General features: G+C 59.9%; 1 protein-coding gene across 10 annotated transcripts in view; it reads left to right on the plus strand.

Moving 5' to 3' along the window:
- TNS1 (tensin 1) overlaps positions 1-25,933 on the plus strand; it is a 298,282-nt gene that overhangs the window by 25,804 nt on the left and 246,545 nt on the right. For all 10 annotated transcript variants that reach the window (XR_014713659.1, XM_084643936.1, XM_084643941.1 and 7 more), the window contains exons 2-3: positions 7,591-7,705; positions 21,156-21,193. Coding sequence is in view for 9 of the 10 variants with exons in the window: in XM_084643936.1 (XP_084500062.1) it covers positions 7,591-7,705; positions 21,156-21,193 (153 nt within the window). In the remaining variant the exon portion in view is untranslated. The remainder of the gene's footprint in view (positions 1-7,590; positions 7,706-21,155; positions 21,194-25,933) is intronic.

Genomic DNA, 25,933 nt, shown 5'->3' on the forward strand with positions numbered 1-25,933 from the left:
GGGCCAGGCCACGGTGCCCGGGCACTCTGGACCCCCTGGCGCTGTCAGTGTAGCTTGTTCGCGCCAGGGATGGAAACTGCTGCCCGGAGAGCTCGCCAGCAGCCCGTCTGCCCAGCAACACCTGGTGCCGGGAGCCCATGTCCCTGGCGTCCCACCCCTGCCCTGGCTCCAGAATGAGGCAGAGCCCCATGCAAAGTCTGTGTCCTGACATACAGCCCACCCCGTGGGATCAGTCCTGAACGATGCCTCCTTCCCCAGCCTCCCCGCAGGGCAGGGACACCGTCACCCAGTACGGGGAGCTGGGGAGTGCAGGAGACAAGTCTGTCCCAGACTCTGGAACTCATTGCCACCAGGGAAGAGGGAAAGCATCCCCCAGCGAGGGGGCCTGGCCTGGTGCTGGCAGGCATCACTAGTCTAATTAGGGCTTTGCTTGTCAGGAATGGGTGGATTTCGTTTGGTTTAATGACTTTCCCCAGCGGGGAGGAGGGAGTGGGGGACTCCTGGGGGCCAGGTCGCTCGGCAGAGTAGAACCCCCCCAGTGCAGTCTCCAGCCGCCCCGGGACACCGGCACGGCCCAGCTGGGGAGCGCACAGAGGTCAACCCCACCCGGCCCCTGTGGCCGAGCCCCTTTGGGGCCCGGAGGAAGGCCGGCCAGGGGGTTCGAGGTCAAGGTTTGGGACGTTCCTTAGCGGCAGCTGCGAGCAGCTGGCCCTCGTTAGAGTCGGGGGCCGGAGGGGGGGGCAATGAGCCGAGTGGCCGGTTCCTATCCTGTCCCCGCAGAGAGTCTGAGCTGCCCCCCGGCGTAGGGCTCGGCGCCCCATCGCCCGGGGGATGCCTGGTTCTGCGCCCGAGGAAGAGCTGGGTGACCTGACCTGTCCCCCCCCGAGTCTGGTTTGCTGGAGGCGCCCTGGCTGGCCAGAATACAGGGGAGGGGTCCCGGTGAAATGTGCCCCTCCCCACGAGGCGGCACCGCAGCCCCCTGCTCTGTGCCGGCGAGCGTCTGGGGGCCCGAGGCGACTGGCCGTGTTCCCCGGCGGGGGCCAGAGTCGTCCCGCTCCCCCCGGCGGCCCCTGGCCTGCCCCATGGCCGAGGCTGGAGGGGCAGAGAGGAGCCTGGGATGCAGACGCAGGGTTTAGTGCCACAATGCCTCATTCTTCAGGCCGGCTTAAATAAACAGCCCAGGCTGCAGCTTCTCTCGGCAAGCGGGGCTGTTTGCCGCTTCGCCCAACAGCCAAGTCCGTCCCTGGGGGGGTTAGCCGGGATCGGCCGGGCCGGGGCTCAGCCCGGGGGGTTAGCCGGGATCAGCCGGGCCCTGGGTCAGTCTGTGGGGTTAGCCGGGCCCAGGGTCAGTCCAGGGGGTTAGCCGGGATCAGCCGGGCCGGGGCTCAGCCCGGGGGGGGGTTAGCCGGGATCGGCCGGGCCGGGGCTCAGCCCGGGAGGGTTAGCCGGGATCGGCCGGGCCGGGGCTCAGCCCGGGAGGGTTAGCCAGGATTGGCCGGGCCGGGGCTCAGCCCGGGGGGCTCAGCCCGGGGGGGTTAGCCGGGCCCAGGGTCAGTCCAGGGAGTTAGCTGGGATCGGCTGGGTCCGGGCTCAGTCTGTGGGGTTAGCCGGGCCCAGGATCAGTCCGGGGGGATTGCCAGGATCGGCCAGGCCGGGCCTCAGTCCGTGGGGTTAGCCGGGATCGGCTGGGCCCAGGGTCAGTCCGGGGGGTTGGCCGGGATCGCCCGGGCCCGGGCTGAGTCTGGGGGGTTGGCTGGGATGGCCCGGGCTCAGTCGGGGGGTTGGCCGGGATCGCCTGGGCCGGGGCTGAGTCCGGGGGGTGGGCTGGGATTGCCTGGGCTGGAACACAAGGTTTCCGAGTCGAGCCCATTGCTGAGGTTACTGTTGTTTCTGGGCTGGGGCAGAAGGCAGCTGAGCGAAAGCCACCAACAGCCGGGCGCTCCGCGGGCACCCGGTTCCCGTCCAGCTCGGCCTGCTCCAGGGCAGGGCTTGAAGCTGGGCGTGTCTGGCAACCTGCCAGCTGGGAGCCCTGATCCCCGGGCCGTTGGCACCGAGCCGCCTTGGCTGAAGTGTCAGTAAAACAGGCACGTTCCCGTTAAACATTTTGCTTGTATGGACCTGGCGTTTTCCGGCGCGATACCCGTTCGGTGACGAGTCGCTGGCCAGCTGCAGCTGGGGGGAGCTGCCCCGGGGAGGGGGCTGCCCCGAGAGCCCCTCAGCTCAGTGGGGCACCAGCGAGGGGGCGAAAGGGGTCCTGCCCCGGGACGCGCGTCCGGCTGTGGGGACAGTGGCCTCATCGCGGCACAGAGCAGACCTGCCCTGCACCAGATGGGCTGAGCTACCCCTTTAGCCGGGCCCTGGGCTAGAGCTGGGACAGGGGCTGGGGGTCTGATCCCCAAGGGCAGCCTGGCACCCAGATCTGGCTAGTCCTGCAGAAGGGGATTGCTGGGCGGCTCCCCTGCCAATGGAAACCGGGCGGGCAGTATCCTGGGCCCCTGGGAGCTCAGCAGAGCCCCGGTGGGTTCTGGCCTGGCCTGATTCAGAGCCGAGGCACTGGGCTGCCCAGGTGTGGGGCTGAGGCTGTCTGCTGGCGCCCCCAGGTCACTGTCTGTGTGTGGGGCCAGGGCTGTCTCTGGATCAGGGCTGCCAGCATGGGGGGCTGGGGCAGCTCCACATTCCTGCTGCGGGGAGTCCCCTGGGCCCTGTCTAGGCCCCAGGGCTCCCCCAGTTTCCAGCACGTTGGTCCCCTAGAAAGGCTCCGAATGGAAGCGTTGAGGCAGTGAGAGCGAGTTGCCCCCGGAGCCCCCCGGCCCGGGCCCGGGGCGAGGTGGGATCTGAATGCAGATGAGCCGTGGCCGAGCGGCTCATGTGTCCTGGCCCCAGCCCTTGCCAGGCCGGGCGCACGGTGCCGGCATCGGTTTAACAGCCCCTATTCTGCATCAATCACGACGCCTGGCCCTGGCGCAGACCGAGCCTCAAGTGCAAAGGGGCCGGCATGCTAATGAGCGCAGCGTCTCCAGCAGCCCCTGGAGCGGGCGGGGGCAGCCCAGGGGCCTGGGCAGGGTGGTGTGGAGATGGGGCCCCTGCTTCTCACCCAGGGGGAGCTGGGCTCTGCTTCTGCCATGGCTGGGGGGGGTCCTCTCTCACTCCCAGTCAGTCACAGCACGAAATCGCAGTGGGGCTTGGCACAGACTTGTCCTAACGGGTCGGTTCAGCTCCAGGGACACTCAGAGCTGGGTTAGCAGGGGGCTGCGGGTCGGGAGTGTGGGGCGCCGGCGGAGCTGCGGGGGGGGAGCCCAGGGCTGGGCTAGCGGGGGGCTGCGGGTCGGGAGTGTGGGGCGCCGGCGGAGCTGTGGGGGGGGAGCCCAGGGCTGGGCTAGCGGGGGGCTGCGGGTTGGGAGTGTGGGGCGCCGGCGGAGCTGCCGGGGGGAGCCCAGGGCTGGGCTAGCGGGGGGCTGTGGGTCGGGAGTGTGGGGCGCCAGCAGAGCTGGGGGGGGGAGCCCAGGGCTGGGCTAGCAGGGGGCTGCGGGTCGGGAGTGAGGGGCGCCGGCGGGGCTGTGGGGGGAGCCCAGGGCTGGGCTAGCGGGGGGCTGCGGGTCGGGAGTGTGGGGCGCCGGCGGAGCTGGGGGGGGGAGCCCAGGGCTGGGCTAGCGGGGGGCTGCGGGTCGGGAGTGTGGGGCGCCGGCAGAGCTGCGGGGGGGAGCCCAGGGCTGGGCTAGCAGGGGGCTGCGGGTCGGGAGTGAGGGGCGCCGGCGGGGCTGTGGGGGGAGCCCAGGGCTGGGCTAGCGGGGGGCTGCGGGTCGGGAGTGTGGGGCGCCGGCGGAGCTGGGGGGGGGAGCCCAGGGCTGGGCTAGCGGGGGCCTGCGGGTCGGGAGTGTGGGGCGCCGGCAGAGCTGTGGGGGAAGCCCAGGGCTGGGCTAGCGGGGGGCTGCGGGTCGGGAGTGTGGGGCGCCGGCAGAGCTGCGGGGGGGAGCCCAGGGCTGGGCTAGCAGGGGGCTGCGGGTCGGGAGTGAGGGGCGCCGGCGGGGCTGTGGGGGGAGCCCAGGGCTGGGCTAGCGGGGGGCTGCGGGTCGGGAGTGTGGGGCGCCGGCGGAGCTGGGCGGGGGGAGCCCAGGGCTGGGCGAGCGGGGGGCTGCGGGTCGGGAGTGAGGGGCACCGGCAGAGCTGTGGGGGGAGCCCAGGGCTGGGCTAGCAGGGGGCAGCTCGGAATCAAGGCTCTGGGCCCCCTTGGCTGCCAGCGAGGTGGGCACTGAGTCTGGGGAGCTGCTCTTCCCTCTCCCCGGCAGTCTTGGCTGGGCCCTGCTGGTTGCTCTGCCAGAGGCCAGGGCCCTTAACGTGACTGGGCAGGCCGGCCAGTGCTTGGAGTGCCCGGCAGGACCGCCGGGGGTGGGGGGATCGTGGCTGGGATGTGTCCCTGAGCCCAGGGAGAGACGGGACAGGCCTGTCTGGGCTGGCATCTGGCATGCTGCCGAAGGGTTCTGGCACTTTGCAGGGCGGGTGAGGGCCATGGGAGGGAGCCGGCTAGGAGTTTATCCCTGGGGGGGGTTGAGAAATCCATAAACTCCACAGCAGGTCCATTCTCCCACTGGCCTCTCCTTGGGGTCCCCTTGTCTGTGCTGGGCCAGGAGATGCCCAGAGCCCTGGCCCAGATGGCAAAGCCGTCTCTAGCATGGAGCTGCCATTGGCCCAGTGCCCGGCTCAGCTCTGGACTGGCTCTGCGGCAGGGGGAGACAGTGGGAGAAGGGTGCCAGGTGTGCCGTGACCCTAGGGAGCCAGCAGGCACTGATCCGAATGGGGAGGTTGGTGTCCAGCCAGTCACGTAGGGCCTGAATTAGCCTTTGGCATGCCCGAGGGAGGGAGTGCCAGCCGGCCGGGTCGCTTGAGAAACCTTCAGCCCCTGCCGCTCCGGATCCGTCTCCTGGAAGGGTTCCCAGTGGGGCAAGCTCTCTGCAGGGAAGGATTGGCCGGCCTCTTGCTCAGATCTGTGCTGGGGGCATGGTGCCGGGGCACAGCCCGGGCACTTTGGCTGCCTGCTCCTTGATCCTTGCTCTGGGCTCGTGTCACGGAGTCCCCGGGCGATGCTCTGGAACTGCTCCCCACGAAGCCAGGCAGGACTCTGGGGAAGTCTCCTCACGGGGAGCAGCCTGTCTGCAGGACACACAGCTCCCCCGGCTTCCCCCTTCCTGGGTCTGACCTCGGACCATTCAGCATCCTCTGCCCCTCCCTGCGCTTCCCACAGCGAGTCCGCCCAGGCAGGGTCCTGGGGGGGCCAGAGGGTCCTGCCCCCCAACTTTGCAGTCAGACGTGACTCTCAGCCAGCCAGTAACACAGAAGGTTTATTAGACGACAGGAACATGGTCTAACACAGAGCTTGTAGGTGCAGAGAACTGGACCCCTCAGCTGGGTCCATTTTGGGGGGCAGTGAGCCAGACAACCACGTCTGCCCTTCACTCCATGTCCCCAGCCAGCCCCAAACTGAAACTCCCTCCAGCCCCCCCTCCTCTGGGCTTTGTCCCTTTCCCGGGCCAGGAGGTCACCTGATCCCTTTGTTCTCCAACCCTTTAGCTCTCACCTTGCAGGGGGAAAGGGCCCAGGCCATCATTTGCCAGGAAACGGTGTCGGCCATTCTCTGTGTCCAGACCCCTGCACACATCTGCCCTCTAGGGCTCTGCAAGGATCATACCCCCTTATCCCACCCCCTAGATACTTAAGAACTGCCTGGGGAAACTGAGGCACCCCCACACTATTCAGAGGAAACAGTAAGAACAGTCCCACTTTGTCACAGCGGGGCTCCGAACCCAGGAAGCGAAGCTGTGGGTAGCGATGTCGCCCCCTAGTGAGCGGCTGCATCGACACGGAGGATAAAAGCCCTACTACTGGGGCGTTCTCGCGCGAGCTCCACAGTGCCGCGGCTCTGCTCCCAGGGCCACCAGGCTGGGCCGATGGCTTTGCTACAAAGAGCTGCTGGAGGCAGGGTTGCTTCCACACCCCTGTCAGGCTGTGCCCAGGGGACTGCCAGCCCGGGAAGCGCCCCTGGCTGCACTGGGTGGTGCGTGTGGGGGGGGGAGCTGTGTCCGATCCACTTTTGGGGTGACGTTGGAGGAAGCAGACCTGAGTGGAAAGGGGTCTGGCCTCAAGTGGCTGGCAGTAGGGGCATCTTACCCACATCTCTTAGGGCTGATGCGGTGTCTATCACTGTGGTGTCTGGGCACTGGGGTGGGGGCTGCCAACTACCCCCACCCCTCGCAACTAGGCAAAGGCGCAAGAAGAGCAGAGGAACGTTTTGTTAAATGTTATTGGGTGTCACTTGTAACGTCCCAGCCAGCGCAAGTCGCCTGCTCCCTGGGGCCCAGCCCGGCCTGGCCTCCCCTGCTCCGTCGGGGGGCTCTGGGCAGTGCAGCCGGGGCAGGGGTTTGCGGGCTGGGGGGGGGAAGGGGCTGGAGCTCCCTGGAGGGTGGGTGGGCTCACGCCGGCTGCGGGGGAAGGGTAGGACGGAGGGGGTGAGAAACGCCTGCATCCCCCACCGGAGTTGGAGGATGTGGCCTCAGTTTCCCCAAGCAGTCACTGGTGCTAGAACCTGGGCTGTGGCTTAAAGGGGGGAGAACCAGCCACTGGCGAACACCCAGGTGCAGTGCGTAGTGCCCCTTTAAACAGCTTGTGAGTCTCTAGCGGCGCTCACTGTGTGCCTGGCTTCAGGTCTCATCCTCACTGCCTGCTGCTGGGTCTTGGCTCTTTACAGGACAAACCCGAAGCAGGCGTAGGGGCACCGGGGAGGACGGTAACTGAGGGCACTAACCATACACACCAGGCCGGGCCTGGCTACACACACACGGCTGTTCTGCCTGGTGTCCGGGTGCTGCAGGGATGTGGGACACAGTGAGCGCCGCCCGGGGGCCCACAGACTGTTTAAAGGGATCCCTCCCGATTTCTAGGTGCTACACGCGTGCGTAAGGCAGCCTCCCTGCCCCCAGTTTGCTGCCAGTCCTGGCACGTTTGGAGGAGCAGGGGGGATGGGTGTGGCCAGAAGACAGTTCCCCAGAGCTAGCGCTATGCCCATTTACACCTGCTGAGGATTTGGCCTGTAATCTTTTCCTCATGTAGCAGTGAGTTCCACAGGTTAATTGTGTTGCATAAACAAGTGATTCCCTCTGACCCTGCTGTTCAGTGGTGTTGCCTTTTTCTTATTCTTGGGATTGATCTATCCTCCTGGGGGTCAGACTTCACGCTTACCTGAACACGGGGGGGGGGAGGGGCATGGGGCAGATGCTCAGCTGGTGCAAATCAGCGTCTTCCACTCAGCCCAGCAGAGCTGCACCAGTTTGCACCTGCTGTTGAGCTGTGTTTATTCTGCAGGAATGGGAGCCAATCCATTGTGCTACTAGAGGGGAAACTGAGGCACGGGGTGGTGAAGTGACTTGCCCAGGGCTGCTGACTGAGGCAGTGGCAAAGGCTAGGTCGAGCGCTGGGACTCCAATGTCTGTGGTGCTCAGCCAGTTGCTGGTTGCAGGGGCCGGGGGCGGGGCGGGGGGGCTCAGCAGGTTGGAGCCCAGCTGCGGGTGACTGACCGCTCTCCTTTCTGCCCCCCCACAGCCTGAGGACCTGGAAGCCCCCTCCTCCCACACGTTCAAGGTGAAGAGCTTCAAGAAGGTGAAGCCATGTGGGATCTGCGGGCAGGCGATCACGCAGGAGGGCAGCATCTGCCGAGGTGAGTTCACAGGCTCCGACGCAACCGGGGAGTGGACTGAGCCAAGCTGGTGCTGTGTGGTGCCCACCGGGTGGCCTGCCATGAGATGAGCGGGGGAGGTCTCAGCCCAGTTCCCAAGGGAGGAGAGCCGGGTTCACAGCCAGGCTGGTGGTGTGATCTGAGGGGCTAAGGAGGGAGCAAGCTCCGTCCGGGGCGGGGCACCAGACTCCCACGGGGCCACGGGGCACTGCCACGTGCCTGGGAGCATCGGTGACACTTTTGGCCTTCACACCATCCCCTGTCAATGAGTTCCACAGGCAATGAAATGTTCTGTCTTATTTTCTGTCCCTTTCCTAGTTCTTCCTAGCACACTGCTAGCCTTTTTGACTGCTGCTGCCCATTGAGCTGAAGTTTTCGGAGGACTACCCACAGTGACTCCAAGATCTCTTTCTTGGGTGGTCACGGCTAATTCAGACCCTGTCCTTGGACGTGTAGAGTTGGGATTATGTTTTCCGATGTGTGTTATTTTGCACTTATCAATGTTGAATTTCATCTGCCATTTTCTTGCCCAGTCACCCGGTTTGGTGAGATCCCTTTGCAACTCTTCACAGTCTGCTTTGGACTTCGTGATCTTGAATAATTTTGTATCGTCTGCAAACTGCCACTACGCCGTTCACCCCTTTCCCCAGATCATTTATGAATACGTTGAACAGCACTAGTCCCAGTACAGACCCCTGGGGGACCCCACTGTTTACCTCTCTCCACTGTAAAAACTGACCACTTATTCCTACCCTTTGTTTCTTGTCTTGTAACCAGTTACTGATCCACGAGAGGACCTTCCCCCTTATCGCACGCATGCTTACTTTGGTTAAGAGACCTTGTCAAGGCTTTCTGAACTTCCGGTACACTAGATCCTCTGGATCATCCTTGGCCACATGTTTATTGTCCCCCTCAAAGAATTCTAATAGATCGGTGGGGCGTGATTTCCCTTGACACAGACGGTGTTGACTCTTCCCCAATAGATTGTGTTCAGCTACGTTTCGGATAATTCTGCCCTTTGCCATGGTTGCAACGGCTTTGTCTGGCATTGAGGTGAGGCTCACCGGCCTGTGACTGCCAGATTCGCCTCTGGAGCCTTTTGTAAAAATAGCCATCACGTTAGCTGCCCGCCCTGTCCCCTGATGCAGGGGCTGATTTCAGTGGGGTGCCGTTGCAGTTCTCCGGGCTGGCCACAGGATGGCACCCCAAGACTCTGCATCAGGAAGAGCTGTGGGTGCGGCTTGCTGGCCAGCGCTGGATAAAGGGGGCTGCACCTCTCTGGGGCAGGAAGGGACCATATGTGGTGTGCTGGGCTAGGACCCCCCCTCAGGGATCTTCCCAGCTGCTCAGCCCCTAAGAACCACCTTGGCCATGCCCAGCCTTCACTGGGTGCTGGGGAGTCGGACCCTGGGGAGCAGGGATCCCCTTGTCCATCAGTGACTGTGCAGCCAGGAGGGATCCAAGGCCCCTGCCCTGAGCCCGGGAGGGTCTGGGGTAGCGGGGGGTCCTTTGCCCCAGGCCATGTGCTCTCTCTGGGGTGAGGCTCCGTCTCCCTGTGGAAGGGGCTGAGAGAGCAGGAGGCGGTGCTCAGAGGAGGTGGGGTGGGGATGAACCAGCTGGGCCCACATGGGGCAGGGCAGTTGAGCCCCCTAGCTCGGCCCTGGCTCCTCCCTCCGGCACCTCGGAGGGGATCGGAGAGAATGGGGTTTCCTTTCTGTGGGTTCCCAGCACGGCGCGGCCTTGAGTTATCGATAGGGAACCTGGATCCAGAGGGGCCAAAAGCCATTTCACAGAGGGCTTGTGGGCCAAGGTCCTGACCGGACGTCAGGGCGAGCCCAGATCCCCGGAGGACAGGCCCAGTCCGAAGGGGTTGGCAGGGGGATCCGTGCAGCTTGCACTGGAGACCCTAGTGCTGAGGGGCTGGCAGGTGTTGTTTGACTGAACGCAGAGGCAGTTAGATCTTGGAGAAAGGAGGGCCGAGCCGCAGCTCTTGTTTGAAGCGGAGCAAGGGGGTCTGTTTTCTCTGCCTGGGGCTCCCTTCTCCTGGGCCGTTCCTTGGGGGCTGAGCTGCTGTCTACGTGGGCCGGGAGCGTGGGAACAGAATATTTCTCCCTCATGGTTTTTCCAGGCGTGCGGAAGGGGGAGGTTCCTGGCCGGGGGTCCCGGTCGAGCCTCCGCCCGAGAGGAGAGTGGGCAGGGGTCCCCGGAGCTGGGGGGGCCGCCTGGCGCTGATCTAGCGTCCAGCCGGGCCTCTGGCTCAAGTGACCTGTCCCTGCCTTCAGACGGCTGGGGGGCAGGTCTGAGCTCACCCTGTTGGCTGCTGTCCCCATGGGGTCACAGAGCTCAGACCTGTTCTGGGGGGCCCATGCTCAGCCTCATGCCTCATGCTTGGGAATCAGCCTGCGCTTTCCTTTGCTCACCCCGCCTCCGCCCATTAGCTCGGTCCCACCCCCACTGACCCCCTCTCTCTCCTTGATCTCGGTGCCCTTCAGAGCCCCATAGCTGGTCCCTCGGGCTCCCGGAGGCAGGACGGTGCCCGGCGCAGCCTCACCCCACCCAGAGGGGCACCACAAGGCCTGCAGGTGGGACGGCTGCAGGGCGGGGATTGACCGTGACATTTCAGGGGCTCTAGGCGCAACGTTGGGTAGCCTGGCTGGAGGGAGCTGTGTCCGTTCACTCCAAGGCCGAGAAACCGCTGTGTGCTCCTCAGAGCCGCTCCCCTGAGCGCGAGGTGATGCCCGGGCCTAGTGATCTTTGCTCTGGCCGCTGCTGGTGATGTGTTGGGAGATCCCTAGCGGGGAAGGTGCTATAGGTTCGCAAGGGGTGTCCACAGCCTCCGCGCTAAGCGGCCAGCTGGGCTCCGTCCCTGCATTTTGGGACCTGGTCCTGCCAGGAGCAGAGCCCTGCTGCCCACTGGGGCGACGGGCAGGAGCCCTGAGGAGGTGGGAGCGGGCAGCACGGCCCTGTCAGCTGGCACGAACTGGGGGAGATCAAAGCAGAGAAGGGGTAAGGAAGGGAGAGGAGCCCTGTCACGGCCCCCACCGCAAGGTGGGGGAAGCCAGCATGGCTCTATGTGGCCCATCCCTTCGGAGGGCGCTGTCCCCATGGCTGATGTCAGCGGAGACATTTCAGACCCTGATTCTCCCCTTGTGTGACCGTCCTGGTTGGACCCCACAGAGCCCCGATGGCAGGACTGGGGTCTTGGCATGTTCAGTGCTGCCCCGGAGCCGGCAGGGGGAGCTCACACATGGATTTGATGGTGCCTCCCCCTGCCCAGTTTAACTATTTGTTTTCCTGTCGTGTCCGAGTGGTGGGCATGGGGGCGGGGTACCGGTGGGTGTCCCCCAGCATGTTGAAAAGCAGGTCGGGGTTGGAAAGCAGGAAGAGAAGACCCAGGGTGGGGCTCGTCCTGCAGGCCTGGGCAAGTCACTTCCATGTGTACCTCGCTTTCCCCAAGTGTGAAGGAGGGTCAGTAATTCAGACCTGTGGCAGAGTGAAGGGAGAGTTTAGTGCGGGTTTATAACTAAGCAGGCGTTAGCAGTGTGTTGCTTTCCTTGTGCAAGTCTTATTTTTCCCCTGTCTTTGGAATAACATTGTCACCAAAAGCCTCCTGCTGTCCGCGTCCAAAGAGGTCCCACAGCAAGGGGGCTTTATACACTCAGGGAAACGATAAATGAATGAGCAGATCTCAAAAGTGACAAGACAAGACAAGACAAGACTTGACTTGACTTGACTTGACTTGACTTCCCTCCCCTCCTCAATCTTCTGTAAAGTCACACACTATTCCCACTGCTAACCTACAGCAACTTTGGACACCTGTTCCCAGGACTTTGCAGGTTGTGGGGACGACGTTTTAACTGTTATCCACCCATCCCAAACAAAGGCTACCTAAACCTCGCCCCCCCAGGATCAGTCACTTGTTCACCTGCATCTCAACTTGACATAATTGGCACAAACAGTAAGAATGATTTGTCCTCTTCTCCCATAATGCCCTGGGGGTAAGAAGATGCAAATAAAGAAGAACCTGATATGACCCTTCCACCAGTAGATGGCGCTATTAACTTCCGCATTTGTTCCGCTAGAGGGCCGGAGCTCAGCTGACCCTGAAATATGCGTAATTCCCAGCCCGCCAGCCTGGCAGCTGTCCCACGCACCTGGTCGCAGTTCCAAAGCTGGCATTGCCTAGGGCATGATCCAGCTCCCCCTCACCTCCAGATGCCTGTGGCGCACGCTGATTGGCTGGCAGACTTTTGGCTGGAGCTTTCCTCGCTCTCTTGGCTGGGGGAAGGCAAGAGGAATCTGTGTCCAGTAAGTGCAGGGCCTGGTTAGTGAGAAACCCAGGGCCAGGGTTAAAAAGAGAGGTTCTGTTGGCATTCGCTGTGGGCCAGGATGTGCCGCCTTTCGGGGATCGGGACCTGCAGCAGCTGTGCACATGTCGTGCTGCCCACCCCGGGGCATGATCATGTCCGACTGCACTAGCCAGGATGGATCGGCCCCGGCCTGGCCTGGTGGGTAAGGCACTGGAGTGGGATTCAGGAGATCAGGGCTAAAATCTGGTCCTGCCACAGGCTCTTGGGCCAATCACTTAGTCTCTCTGGGGATCACATCCTGCTTGTCTTGGCTGTGTAGATGATAGATTGCCATCAGGGCGGGGACTGTCTCTTACTCTGTGTATGTACAGCACCTAGCGCGATGGCACGTGGATCTCGCTCGAGCCCTCTAAACATGCTGCTGGAATACAGGGAGTGGGTGGAGGTACCCTGGTACTGCAGCAAATAACGTTATCCATTCGGCACGGGGTACTTCCCGGTTTGCCTTTCTGAGTCAGTGCCGGGCCATGTATAATGCCAATGGGCGTGGTGCTTCCTCTTGGATGAGACTCGGGCCTGAGACCTTGTGATCATTAAAGAGCTCTGGATGCTTTTTGTGCTGGGGCGGGGATGTTTGTGACTTAAATTCCTTCTGTTCTTGTAGCTGGAGCAGGCGTTCTCTGCTTCCTGACTTAAGCGGGGGTGTTGTGTGCGGCTGTTTAACAGCGGCTCCGCTCCACCTCAGAGGTGGCTGCATTTCATCAGGGAGTGCAGTGCTTCGGGAAAGGTTTTACTGTAAGCTGGATGGGGCCGCAGCTATGGAAGGTCATTCTCTCTCTCTCTCTCACATGCTGCCCAAGGCATGTGTATAAAGGCGGAAGAACACGTGCACGGAGGGAAAGGAGGATATGAGCTGGCTGTGGCAGACCCCGGCGCAATTCAAGTCCCACTGATATGGATCTGTGGCGAGGTGAAGTCACTGGGCAGTGAGCCGCAAGCTCCTTGGCCCAGCCAAGTCCCTGTTATCAGGGCGGTCAGGTGCACCCCTGCTCTGTGCTCATTTTCCGATGGCTCTGCCGAGAAGGAAAAGCTTATTCAGGCTGCAACAATGCTGGCTTCCTGTGTTCCCTGCTGCACCAGGAAATAACCCCAGAGAGGAGAACCTCGAGGCACTGGGCAGTTAGCAGGGCTGAGCTTTGGGGTGGGGCGGGAGGGATCCCTTCCCGGTCTCCTCCCCTTTCCAATCAGGGACTTTGTGGTGCTTGTGTCCCTTTGCCAGCTGGAAAGGTGGTGGCGAGAGAATGGCCTTAGTAGCGTGATCGAAAATCCTCGCTCTTGCTTATAACAGCAGCCCCTTTGGAAGTTCAAAGGCAAATCTGCTTCCTTCCGCGCTGGAAGTTGTGGGTCTGGGTTGTGTGCTTGCACTTCCCGGTTTGTTGTTGTAGGGTTGCTGCTGGGATCTGCCGGGGAGCTGCTGGAGGTTGCTATTGTGTGTTGCTATTGTAGTGTTCCTCCTGAGTGCACAGGTGGCGTTTGCAGACCCTGGTTTGTTATTGTAGGGTGGCTCGTGATTGTGAGGCTGTTGGTTTGGGTTCAGCAAAGCGTAGGGAAGAAAGTGCCCCGGGGAGAGTTGGCCTGGATTAAGGAGCGATGAATCGGCTTAAATAAAACAACTGACCCGCATGCGCGCACGCCGGTATGCATGCACACGCAGAGTTTTTCCTCTGTTTTCCCCGTCTGCACTTGCCGGTCCAATGGTCTGAAGGGATTTCTAGAAATCTCAGAAGAAAGCATCTCTCTGCAAGATTTCTTGCCCGGGGGGCTCAGGCAGTTGCGTGCATCTGGAGGAGGTTCTGAGAAGCATCGGTCCGTTTGGGTTCTTAGGCACTCTGGACCTCTCCAAGCTCAGCCGTTGTTAATACTTGTCGTACAGACAGCCCGTGGTGGAAGATACAGGCTGAAATATAGTTGAGATTGGAAGAGTCTCTTCGGCTCTGGTTATACTGTGTGATCCAGTGGATGCTGCCTCAGACTCAGAAAAGCTAGGTTCTGGCACTGACCCACTGGCTGATCTTGGGCAAGTCATGTCCTTGCTCTGTGCCTCAGTTTCCCCATCTGTAAAATGGGTATGATGCTACTCCTCTCTTTTGTAAAGTGCTTGCAGCTGTGCAGGTGAGAAGCTCCGTCTAAGACTGAGCTGATTATTATTAGCTGTTGTCAAGGCTGATTCCCCACTCTGGCACTTCAAGTGCAGAAGGTGGGGGGCCCGCGAGGATTAAAAAAATGAATACTGGCCACTTCAGGCTGGTATTAAACTCCCGAGGTCACCGCTTTTCTTTGGCCTTGGATGGGTAGATGCTGCCACCACCCAAGTGCAAACCCCTTGAAACCCAGGAAGGAAGACTTAGGACTTCCGTCCTGTGGGGGACCCTCAAGCCCTTTCACCTCCCCCGGCCGGGGAAGAGCTGCGAAAGAAAACCAAGGAAATCCGCTGTTGCCACCAGCTCATTGAACGACATATGCACAGACCTCTTGGGACACTAAAAATCCAGTCCTGTTCTTTAAAAAAGGTAAACGTTATTAAACCCAAAAAGAAAGGAAATACGTTTGGAACTTCGGCTTTTTGCTAGATCTTAAAAGAAACAATTACAAAAATTAAGCATCAAGATCGCGCTCTTGAGGTTCAGCGTAAAGGTTACAAGCAAAACAGAAGCATCTGGGGTTAGCACAGAGGCGTCCACAAGCCAGTAAGAAATATCCCTAATCACGTCTTTCTAAACATTCCTGATCTACTTACACATGTGGGTTGCTAAAAGTAGTTCTCGGTACGATCTGACGATTTTCATATCTGACTTAAAGCTTCTCACAGCATAACTGCTCCCTGTTCCCCTCTTCCCCGGAGAACAACAACAGACAAAGGGGAAGTTTTTTCCCAACTTTAAAAAGTTCTAGCCTTCCCATTGGCTCTTTTGGTCAGGTGCCCACTCCTTTCCTTTTACCTGTGGGCTTCTTAACCCTTTACAAGTAAAGCAAGTAGAGAACAGCTACTAAGAGGGATTTTATAGCTAACGGGCTGAGCTACCCCCCCCCTTAATTTATCACAGCTGTGCTGCTGCTTGGGAAACATGGAACCAGATTTCCCAGAATGAAAAAGTGCAGTAAAATTCCCCTGGGATGTGAGAGTCAAGCTGGGGTCTTTGTGTCCCCCCGCACCATCAGCAGCAGCCCCTTCGTTCCCCCCATAACTCCGGTCACAGTGCTGATGGGGATGATGCAGGAGCCGGAGTGGAATCCAGCTGTGAGATCTAGCAGGAGTTTCAGATCAGACTCCGGAGACTCGCAGGGGGCAGATCGCAGTTACCTTAAAAAGTGGCCAGTTCAAAACCAACCGAAGGGAACAGTGTGTAACTAGCCTGGCCAGTCGCTGCCACGGGAAGTCACTGGGGACGAGAACTTCGCACAATTCAAGGAGGGACTGGACATTTACATGGCCCTAACGGATATGCAGCGTTAGCATAATTAACGATGGTGGAAATTTCAGAAGGGTTATTTCAACTTGATGCTTCAGGGCTTGGGCAGATCCCTAGTAGAGACAAAAGGCAGATTATCCCCCATCTGCGACTGCCGGGTTCGTACCCGTGTCTCTGAACCCACTGTCAGAGGCCGGATGCGGGGCTAGATGGACCTGGGTCTGTCTGTTCCTATGACACATACCCAGGGCCCTTTTTACAGACCCTGGTCATGGCAGAGACTCAAAGGACACTGTGCAAAGTCATTTCCTCCTGGCCTTTATTAATGTGACTTCCCATGGGCTCTGGCAGAGATGGGGTTAAAAGGCCACCCCCAATAGCCAGGTCTTCCTGACGCCAGCATGGAAGGGGGGGCAGGTGAGTCTCGTTCGGAGGAGATGGGGCTGGGCAGGTGTTGCAGGGTGGGAATGTTGGGGAGGGGCTCCCTGCAGCCCTGTGTTGCATGGAATGTGGTTTGGGGCGGGGTGTACTTTGCATACTGAGCCCCCTCCCCCAAAATCTCTTCAGTTGCACCCAGAGGGGACCCTTCCCTTGTTTGAGTAGCTTGCAGTCTGTTGCCCGTCTCGGCCATGGGTGTGTTTCGCAGCCTTTAGGGAATGTTCTCATCCCCAGATGGGGAAACTGAGGCAGCGGTGGACTGTGTTACTGTGCCCGGCGGGTAGGTTCCAGAGTGGGGCTGAGCACCCAGGAGTCTTGAGTCTTGCACTAGTGCCTAGTTCAGCCAGTCTCCCTGGGTTAGAAAACCCAAGGTAACGAATCCTGTCCAGCACAGGCCAGGCCAGGCCCCCCCGCCTCTCCCCGCCAGGAACAATGACTGTGTTGTATCAAAGGAACAGATGCTGTTTCTGGCAAGGCTGCAAACTGCAGTGTAAACCCTTGGGGGCAGGGGGCGGGGAACTCTACCTGGCCCGGGGGCTTTGCTGGGACTTGCCAAGAGCTGGCGGGCAGTGCCTACGCCGTGTTGGCATCCACAGCAGGGTTCAGAAATGTGAGCGCCAGCCAGTTTAGGACAGGGCTGAAACCCGGGGTTATGGAGGTCCCACTGCAGCAGGAATGCCGTGGGCCAGCCCCCCAGCGCTGGGTTTGCTGGTGGTCTCCTGGCTCATGCCAGCTGAGACCTGGCCCGTTGTGTGGGTATTTTACCCAGCTGGTGGGTCTCCTGGGAGTGCACAGGGCAGCAGCTGATGATCGGCTTTGTCTGTGCCCAGCTGTGGGCAGCCTGTCTCAGCTCAGCCATGTGGCGATTCTCGAATGCCATCCGGCGGGATCGCCACCGTATGCCAGCCCCATGCCTCCGTGGGGTAGAGAGCTGGGATCTGACACAGCCCCCTGGGGAAATGCGCCGTAGGGCTCTCTCCAGGGGCCTGATCCTGCCCCTTCTGAGGTCCGCGCAGGATCAGTCCCTCAACCTCGCAGCTCTGCACTGGGCCAGCCCCAGGCCAGCTGTCCGGGCTGTTACTCCAGCCTCTCCTCCCTGCTCTGCCTGCCCCAGAGAACCAGTTCCCCCGGGCCTGATGTCTATGGGGCTTTCTTCTCCGAGTCCCGTTGAAAGTTAGGCAGCAGGAGCTGGGAGGGTGTCGGTGGGGGAGGACTTAGTGTGTTTGCACATGGCACCTGTGTGTACATGCCACAGGCCCGGCCGTGGGTGCGAGATGATGGGCCCGTGGCGCTCGTGAGAGGCGTGTGCCCACGCACACGCAGCAGGGGCATGTTTGGGGGCCAGGGCAGGCCAGGCATGTGTGCCAGTGATGTAGGGAACTCCACACGCCTGGGAGCTGAGCTGGGTCCAGGCAGCTCAACGGCCATGGGTCCAGCCCTGCTTTGTGCCCGCTGACCGTGCAGATCAGTGGTCTGCCAGACTGAGCGTGGGGTGCTGAGGGAGACGGCCCAGCGATACCTGGTTGGGTTGGGCCACGAGCCTGTGAGAATGGACTTGTGAGAGGAGCTCTAGGTGCTTCCGACACAGCCCTGCTGCCGTTTTACAGCTGGGGAAACGGAGGCACAGAACAGTTAAGTGACGTGCCCAAGACTGCAGAGGAAATCAGAGTCAGAGCTGGGAAGAGAACCCAGGAGTCCTGGATCCCTCTCCTGTGCCTCACCCTTCGTCCCTCTAGATTTGGCCAGCTGCAGAGAGCCAGGGCCTGTGCCTGGCTGTGAGACACGGCTGTGTAGCAAGGGCAGAATGCCCCATGCAATCCCACTCAACTGTATTCCCCAGGGAGGAGCTGGAGGGGGCAGCGGAGGGAGGGAAGCCCTTTAAAATATCCCCTGCCCTGCCCCAGCCATTCGCTTCAGTCCGCCTGGGACCTGTCCTGGTCCCTGGGCAGCACCTCTGCTCTGTGCCGAGGGCCCCGGTGCCTGGGGTCTGGGTGTGAGGGAGGGAAAGTGGGAGAGGGACAGAATGTGTTAGAGGGATGTTCGATCCCTAATGGGGACAGAAGGGTTCCCAGGGATCGCTTTGCTGGACGGACTGCAGCAAATCGGGTGCGTTTTGGACTGAAAGTGCCTATCTGCCTTGAAGCGGCACAGCGGGGCAGGGCCCAGGTGTGCTCAGTGACTCCCGCTCACATGATGTGGGGGGTTTTCCTGCCTGTTGACCGGTAGCATGTTCCTGGACTCTGCGGTCAGACTCTAGTGTGGTGATGCCAGGGAGCTGCGCCGGCCCTGCAGGGACCATGGCTGGCCTGGCTTCTTGCTGTTGACATCAGCTGGGCCAAGATGTCACCACCTGAGAATAAACCAGTGTATTGTAGGCCCCGATCCTGGAAACACGTGCTTGCTTTTAATAGGACTGCGCCCCCATGCAGATCTGCCTGGGAGCAGGTCTCTGGAGTTTGCCAATCCCGTTCTTAGACAACTGCCTTGCAGGTCAGAGCGACCCTGCAGGAGTCCCTTGGTGGTTCTGTAATGCAAACACTGCAGCCCTGTCTTAGAGAGAGGAATGGCAGGAAACTGACCTGGCTGGTTTCACGCTCCCTAGCTGAGTGAGCTGCACACACAAAAAGGGGAAGGTAAATTACACAGCCTGCGGGCTGGAAAAAAGAGATCTGGGATTTTCAAATGTTCTCTCAGTTTCGAATCAGGCTGGAGAAGGGAAGCCTGGGAAGGCGATTCTCATTCTTGATGCTGAGTCTTGAAATTGTGTCAAATATCGAATTTGCAGCTTTGCATCGGGGGCTTCTGTTTGCAGGTTGCACCATTCGTGGCATGTTAAATCAACCGTGCAGCTATGCAGAGACCTGGTGTTTTTTAGCTGTTTTAGCTGATATAATATTATATGATGTATTTAGTGCTTTTCATCCGTAGTGCTCAAAGGAGCTCAGTGTCATTTCCACCTGTAAAATGGGAAAACTGAGGCACGGAGCGGGGAAAGTGACTTGCCTACGGTCACACAGAGCTGGGACTCGACCCCAGGTCTCCTGAGTTCTAGCCATGCTGCCTGCACATCTATGGGGAGGATCCCCGCCCAGATACTATGGTGATGGGCAGTTGGAGACCATCGAAGTACCCAGGGCTTCTCTGATATAGTGTTGGGCAGTGCTTGTACGGGCCCTGGGTGCGATGGGCGGGCTGAGGAGCAGAGAGACGTGCCCTTCCCAGCCTGTGATCACCTAAACAGGGAGTGGAGCGTCTCGGTCTCTGGCCCCTCAGTGGGAGAAGAGAAGGAGGGTGTCACCGGGCGAGGGGAACCGGGGGCTGGCCTGCAGGACTCCAGGGTGGCTGGAGGTCCCGAGAGAGGGGCGAGGGAGCGATGGATGAGCACCGCAGAAGTGTGGCTGTGTCCACCCTGCTCTGAAGAGCTCACCTGCCGGGCCCCAGGCACTGCCTTGCCTGGCCTCAGGATCCCATCGTACAGGGATTGCGCCTCTGGGGACAGCTGGGGCCCATCGTGTGCAGAATGAGGGGTGAGCTGCAGACTGGCCGCTGGCAGGAGTGGGCGTGGGGGAGGGCAGGTAAAGTAGGGGCTGGATGTAAGCTGGATACCTGGCAATGCTAGTGGAGTGCCAGGCTTGGCCCGGGGCCGCGGGAGACGCTAGCCCTGGTCTGAGCCATGGCCCGGGTGGCTTAAGACACACCCTGCAGCTTGGACATCAGGGGCTGTGTGGGGTGACTCAGGATGCCGGCAGGGCTGGGGGCCGCAGGCTGCACCACCTGGCCTGTCTCCAGCGCTCCCCAAGCAGGACTGGATGGTGGCGTCCCTGGAGGAAGCCATCCGGCAGGGGCCCAAGGAAGATGCATGTTGCGTCCCTATCTCTGGGTTCTCCTCAGTGAGCAGCTGGAGAGCCGAGCGCCCGGGAGGGCTGCCCTCAGAGAAATTGGCCCGTTTCGCCCATCACATTGCTGGAGGTGGCCAGCAGCAGCCAGAGCCATGGCTGTCACTTGTCTGGTGCAAGCCTCGGGAGGTCTGGGACATCGCATGCAATGGTGCGTTCTCCAGCCGTGGCATCGTCCGGTACCACAGTGACCTCGCACCATTTCGCTCCAACCCGTCACAGGGCACTGCCATGTTGTGGTATGGCCAGGCTCCCCGTGCCCGGCTGGTGGGTTGGCAGGGCAGGCCAGGGCTGCTGGCACCAAGAGGAGTGACGTTTTCTGGCTCATGACCTTTGTCAAGAAGGTGGAGGGTCCTGTCCCCCTGCTTTTCCACCCCAGCGCTCCTTCCGCCCCGTACCCCAGCTCTGCCGCTTCCCCTCCATCTCCCCCCTGCTAGCCCAGCCCCGGCCCCCCCCGGAACCGGAACCTGTGCCCCGCTCGGCAGCCTGGGCCCAAGGGGAATCCCTGACCCCAGCCCTCCTGCTCGTCCATGCCGGGCCCGTCTAAGAGCGCCGGCGGTGCTGAAGTGCCAGGCGGGTCTGGCGTCATGGATGCCCGGCACATGGCGAATGGGCACTCCATGCGCACCCCGGCTTTCGCTCTACACCCACAGCCCAAATCTCTCCGAGGGGGGCCCCCCTTCTGCTCAAGCCCGGGCTCTGCCCTGCCCAGCAGGGTCTGCGGCGAGGGGCTCCACAGAGGCCTCAGACGGGGGGCCGCGAAAACTCCTCTTTTTTGTTTCCTGTCCTGGGGCAGGGAGGCAGCTCCCCAGCGCCGATGGCTGAGCAGCCGGCCAGGACAGGCAGGAGGGGACCGGGCCGCACATTCCTGCTGGAGCGAACTGCTTAGGAACATGACTCCTGGAGCGAGAGGGCGGGCCAGGCCTGCTCCCTGCGTGCTGTGCAGTCAGGAGAGAAAGAGGAAGGGGGAGAAAAAGGGGTAGGCAGGCGAACCCTGAGCCCCGGGGCAGGCTCTGACAGTGCGACAGGCAGCTCGGCACAATGGGCTCCGTCTCCTCCCGAGGAGCCGGGCTGCTGCTGCGGGCTGGCATGCTCCAGCGTACCTGTGCCGCCGAGGCGATCGTTGGCTAGGGGCCAGGCGCTTCGCTTTCCTCCCCCCGCCCTCCGCCCCGGCCTGCGCCTGTGTTTCCCGCAGCAGCCCGGAGAGTTTGTTCGGGTTGGTGTTTCTGTCCTGGGTAAGCCGGCCCAGTTCCCTGCACTCGGAGCCGGGGAGGTGAGCTCCCGACTGAGTCCTGGTTTCTTTCTCTCTCTCTCGCAGGGTGCAAGCTGTCCTGTCACAGGAAATGCGAAGCCAAGGTAAGGAGCTGCCCCCCCTCGTCCTTTCCGAAGGGGTGCAGCAAAGTTTCCTTGTGTCGTGGGTCCCGGGCGGGTTGGAGTCGCTCTGACTCTGGAAGGGGGAAGCCTCTCTCCGCTCTCCTTGGCTTCGTTTCTGCACTTGGGTCCTGATTGTCGATCAAGGTGACACGCTCCGGGGTCCTGCCAGGGCTGCAGTGTCCGGTTACAAAACGTTGCTGGGGTCCTGGGCTGCTGCTCAGGGGAAAGTGAAGCTCATCCCTCCTGTTCCCAGCGCCGGGGGCTTTTCCTTTGTACGTACGGCAAACAGTGGTTCCTTTCTGAGCTGCCGCTGGGCACCCAGCGAGCCTTGTGCAGAGGTGGCTGCTGCTTTGCAGGTGAACGGTCTTTCCTGCTCCCCGGCCCCTAAAAGCACGGTGAGATCCTGGCCCTGGGGAGGTCAGTGGGATTTTTGCTGTTGATTTCACTCTGGGCGTTTAAAGCACACACATTTCCAACTGGTTTGCCTTAGCTCCCCGGCGTGCTTGGGAGACGTGCCCCCTTCACGGCCGCTAGAGCGGAGTCCTTGTCCCGGCGCCGTCCGGCCTGCTCGGGTGGTCACTGGTTGGTGATGGCTTGGTCTCGAGCCTGGGGCTGCTGTGAGCTTGCCTGGCTGATCTATTCGGCGCTGGGGAGGCCTCATCTGAAGTATTGTGTCCAGGTTGGGGCCCCACACTACAGAAGGGGTGTGGACAAATTGGAGAGAGTCCAGTGGAGGGCAACGAAAATGATCAGGGGGCTGGAGCACATGACTTACGAGGAGAGGCTGAGGGAGCTGGGATTGTTTAGTCTGCGGAAGAGAAGAATGAGGGGGGATTTGATAGCTGCTTTCAACTACCTGAAAGGGGATTCCAATGAGGATGGATCTAGACTGTTCTCAGTGGTGGCAGATGACAGAACAAGGAGCAATGGTCTCAAGTTGCAGTGGGGGAGGTTTAGATTGGATATTAGGAAAAACTTTTTCCCTAGGAGGGTGGTGAAACACTGGAATGCGTTACCTAGGGAGGTGGTGGAATCTCCTTCCTGAGTGATTTTTAAGGTCAGGCTTGATAAAGCCCTGGCTGGGATGATGTAGTTGGTGTTGGTCCTGCTTTGAGCAGGGGGTTGGACTAGATGACCTCCTGTGGTCCCTTCCAACCCTGATATTCTCTGACTCTCTGGTCTGGGTTTGTGGCTGCCCCCGGGGCACGGCTTTCCTTCGGGGGTACATACATTGCACCGCCCGCGGGCATGTGGGCAGGGTGCAGCCGCAGGCCGGGTGCATGGGGCAGATTCTTGTATCCTGGGTGCCCGTCAGTCCGTGCGCCCGTGACCCATCGGGCTGCAAATATGCAGTGGATGCAGCAGGTAAATTTGGGGTGACGTGCAGGAAGAGTCTAGTCCGCTGGCCTCCCAATGCCCCCCGTCCTGCTCCTTCTCCTGCCTCTGGTGCACGGATGCTTGCTGCTCCTTCTGGCTTCTCTGGGTTCCTCGTCTGCTGCTTGGGCTTCTCCTCCCCAGTTGTTTCCCCTGCTTCTCGGAAGCGCCGTGCACAGCATCTGTTCCGAATCGCGGCGCACAGGCCCGCATAAGGCCCAGTTGCCCTGCTCCATGGAAGGGTGTTGATGGAGAAGGTCCTGGGGCCTGACAGCCTCCATCCTTGCATAGGGGGAGAGGAGGCTGGCACAGAAGAGCTGGGTACGAAACAGGGTCTCGGCCACCGTCTGCTTGCTCCGTTGGATGCTGCGTGGGGAGGTCGGGCGCTGGGGGGAGAAGGGGAGGAATCTCCTCAGGTTGGCTGACGGGGCAGGTGATGCTAGGACCTGGCCATGGAGAGGGGGCCGGAGCGCCTGGGAGTCACTAAGCTGGTGGTGTCTGACACAGCATCTCCCCACATCTCTTCTCCAGCTGCCAGGAGCCACCCTAGTGCGACAAAGCCCCGAGCTGTGTCTCTCTCCTGGGGTCCCCCCTCTGTGCCAGATGATCGCTCTGGAGCCAAACGGAGCATGTAGAGAACGGAGCTGGTGTCACCCATGGGACGGTGTGTCCCACGCCCCATGGTACAGAGGAAGGCGAAAAACCTCCAGGGCCTCTGCCAATCTGCCCTGGAAGAAAATTCCTTTCCGACCCCAAATATGGCGATCAGCTAAACTCTGAGCACGTGGGCAAGATTCACCAGCCAGATACTACAGAAAATTCTTTTCTGGGTAACTCAGATCCCACCCCATCTAACATCCCATCACAGGCCATTAGGCCTATTTATCATGAATATTTAAAGATCGATTAATTACCAAAACCATGTTATCCCATCATACCATCTCCTCCATAAACTTATTGAGTTTAATCTTAAAGCCAGATAGATCTTTTGCCCCCGCTGCTTCCCTTGGAAGGCAGTTCCAAAACTTCACTCCTCTGATGGTTAGAAACCTTCGTCTAATTTCAAGTCTAAATTTCCCAATGACCAGTTTATATCCATTTGTTCTTGTGTCCACATTGGTACTGAGCTGAAATAATTCCTCTCCCTCTCTGGTATTTAACCCTCTGATATATTTATAGAGAGTGATCATCTCTCCCCTCAACCTTCTTTTGGTTAGGCTAAACAAGCCAAGCTCCTTGAGTCTCCTTTCATAAGACAGGTTTTCCATTCCTCGGATCATCCTAGTAGCCCTTCTCTGTACCTGTTCCAGTTTGAATTCATCCTTCTTAGGCGCCAGTCTGTGCTGCCCCTGCGGCCGTGGGCGCCGGACAGACTGCAAAAGTGGCCCAACCGCCCCTCCCTCATGCCAGCAGGGAAGGGGCCTCCCTGCTTACGCCACCCAGCTCCCGTCAGGAGCCAACGGGCAGGGGCCAGGACCCCCTTTATTGCACTCTGCCGAGTTCACCCACTTACTTCCCTGGTCCTTCTCGCATGAACAGAGAGCAACAATACCCGAAGTCCAAAGGCGCAAACAATTCGATGTTTATTGGGGTGAACTTCCAGCAAGCATGATTCCAGTTTCCTTCCTTAGTATCCTCCTTCCCAGCTCTGACACTGCAGAGCCGTACACCTGTGTCCTTGTTCCCATTCCCCCCTTAGCCAAACATGATTCCAATTTTCTTACCCACATTCCCTTTTCCCATTTTCCCCACACACACCCACCCACCCACTTTCTGATTGACTGCAGACTATATAGTAAAACTTGAGTTCTGCTTTGCTATACCTTAACCAATCATTTTCCTGAAATTTAACTAACCAATCCTAACATATTGTAACATGATTATGTAACCAATTATATCCCACCACTTTAATTAGTTTACACCCAGCAAAATTAATTATACAGCAGACAGGAACAATCCCAGAACCAGACAGAGATTATACAGACAAACAACAGCAAAGTGGGAACTACAATGACAAGACAACACAGAAGTGAGGATTTCACATCCCAGCTATTGATAAGTGAGTTCTTGCCAGACAGGATGCTATCAAACTAAGTTTCCTTTTACATTTTCTAGGCACTTCCCTTTCTCTGGAGGTGATAGGAATACAATCCTGTCCTGATAGTGCCTAACAGCCCAATAGCACCTTCTTTCAATGTGACTAGTTTGGAATGGGAGGAGGTGACCGGTCGCTTCCCAGCTTAGGGCTGCCTCTGCTGCTTAACCAAAGGCCTTAACCTAAGAACAGGGCCCCAGATTGTCGCAGTGAGAGAAGGCCCTTACACCGGCAGACAGTGATTTTGATTCTTTCTTTTGTACCTCTATCACTAACCAAGTGATAAGAATACACCTAAATTCTTAGAGTCTAGGCCTTGGCAGACAGGCCTGAATATCTGTATCCTAACAGCGCTCCCTGTCTCCTGTGCCCATGACTGTAGCCCAGTGCACCGGGAGGGCATCAGAGGAAGAGGATGGAGGGAGAGATACCAGCCCTTTGGTTTGGCTTAGAGCGGCTCAAGTGGAATAAATCAAACTCCCAATGTTCCTGGCCAGGCCAGCCCGTCATTTTGGGTCTCTGTGGCTACGGCTTCAAACCCCAGCCGAGCCCTTGAGCTGTCACGTTTCCAAACCCCCACAAGCCACGAGCGCGTCCCATCCACCGCGGCGGCTGCTGCTGCTCTCGCTTACCCAGATGGGCTCCGTCTCGCTCGTTAGCCTAACCAGAGCAAAAAAAAATACATAAACCTGACCTTGGGGATGAGGTTATTTCCCCCTCCTCCCCTCACAAACGTCCTCGAGATTTTACACCCTATAGGAAGAGGAGAGGGGGAAATCTCAATAGCAGGCATCCAGTGCCACGGAGACCCTACGATAACACAGCGGGGCTGGGCAGTAACAACAATGGGTGTTTGCAGAGTGCCCGGGGCTGCTGGGGTTGCAGCCCTGGAAAGGGCTGGAGTCGTTTTATTTTTGGTAAATCCATCACTGGGGCTACCAAGAAACAATTAAACAACAACCACCAAAAAAAACAAAGAGTGCCTTTAAAGAAACTCCTTAAACGCTGGACTGGCACCTGGGCCGTTTGTACCATTCTCAGGTGCGTGGGCAGCGTTCTCTAGTTCTAGTTTTTCTTTGAGCCCCCCCCCAATAAAACCTCCCTGGCCCAGCTGTGCCACAACAACTGGTTTTCTGCATATAAGAGCCAGGGCTGGCGTTAGGGGGTAGCAAGCAGGGCAATTGCCCGGGGCCCCGCGCCACAGGGGGCCCCACAGGCTTCGGCCTCAGCCCTGGGTGGTGGGGCTCAGGGCA

This window comes from Lepidochelys olivacea (assembly GCF_965140295.1).
Source record: "Lepidochelys olivacea isolate rLepOli2 genome assembly, chromosome: 11".
In the NCBI taxonomy this organism is placed as follows: domain Eukaryota; kingdom Metazoa; phylum Chordata; order Testudines; family Cheloniidae; genus Lepidochelys; species Lepidochelys olivacea.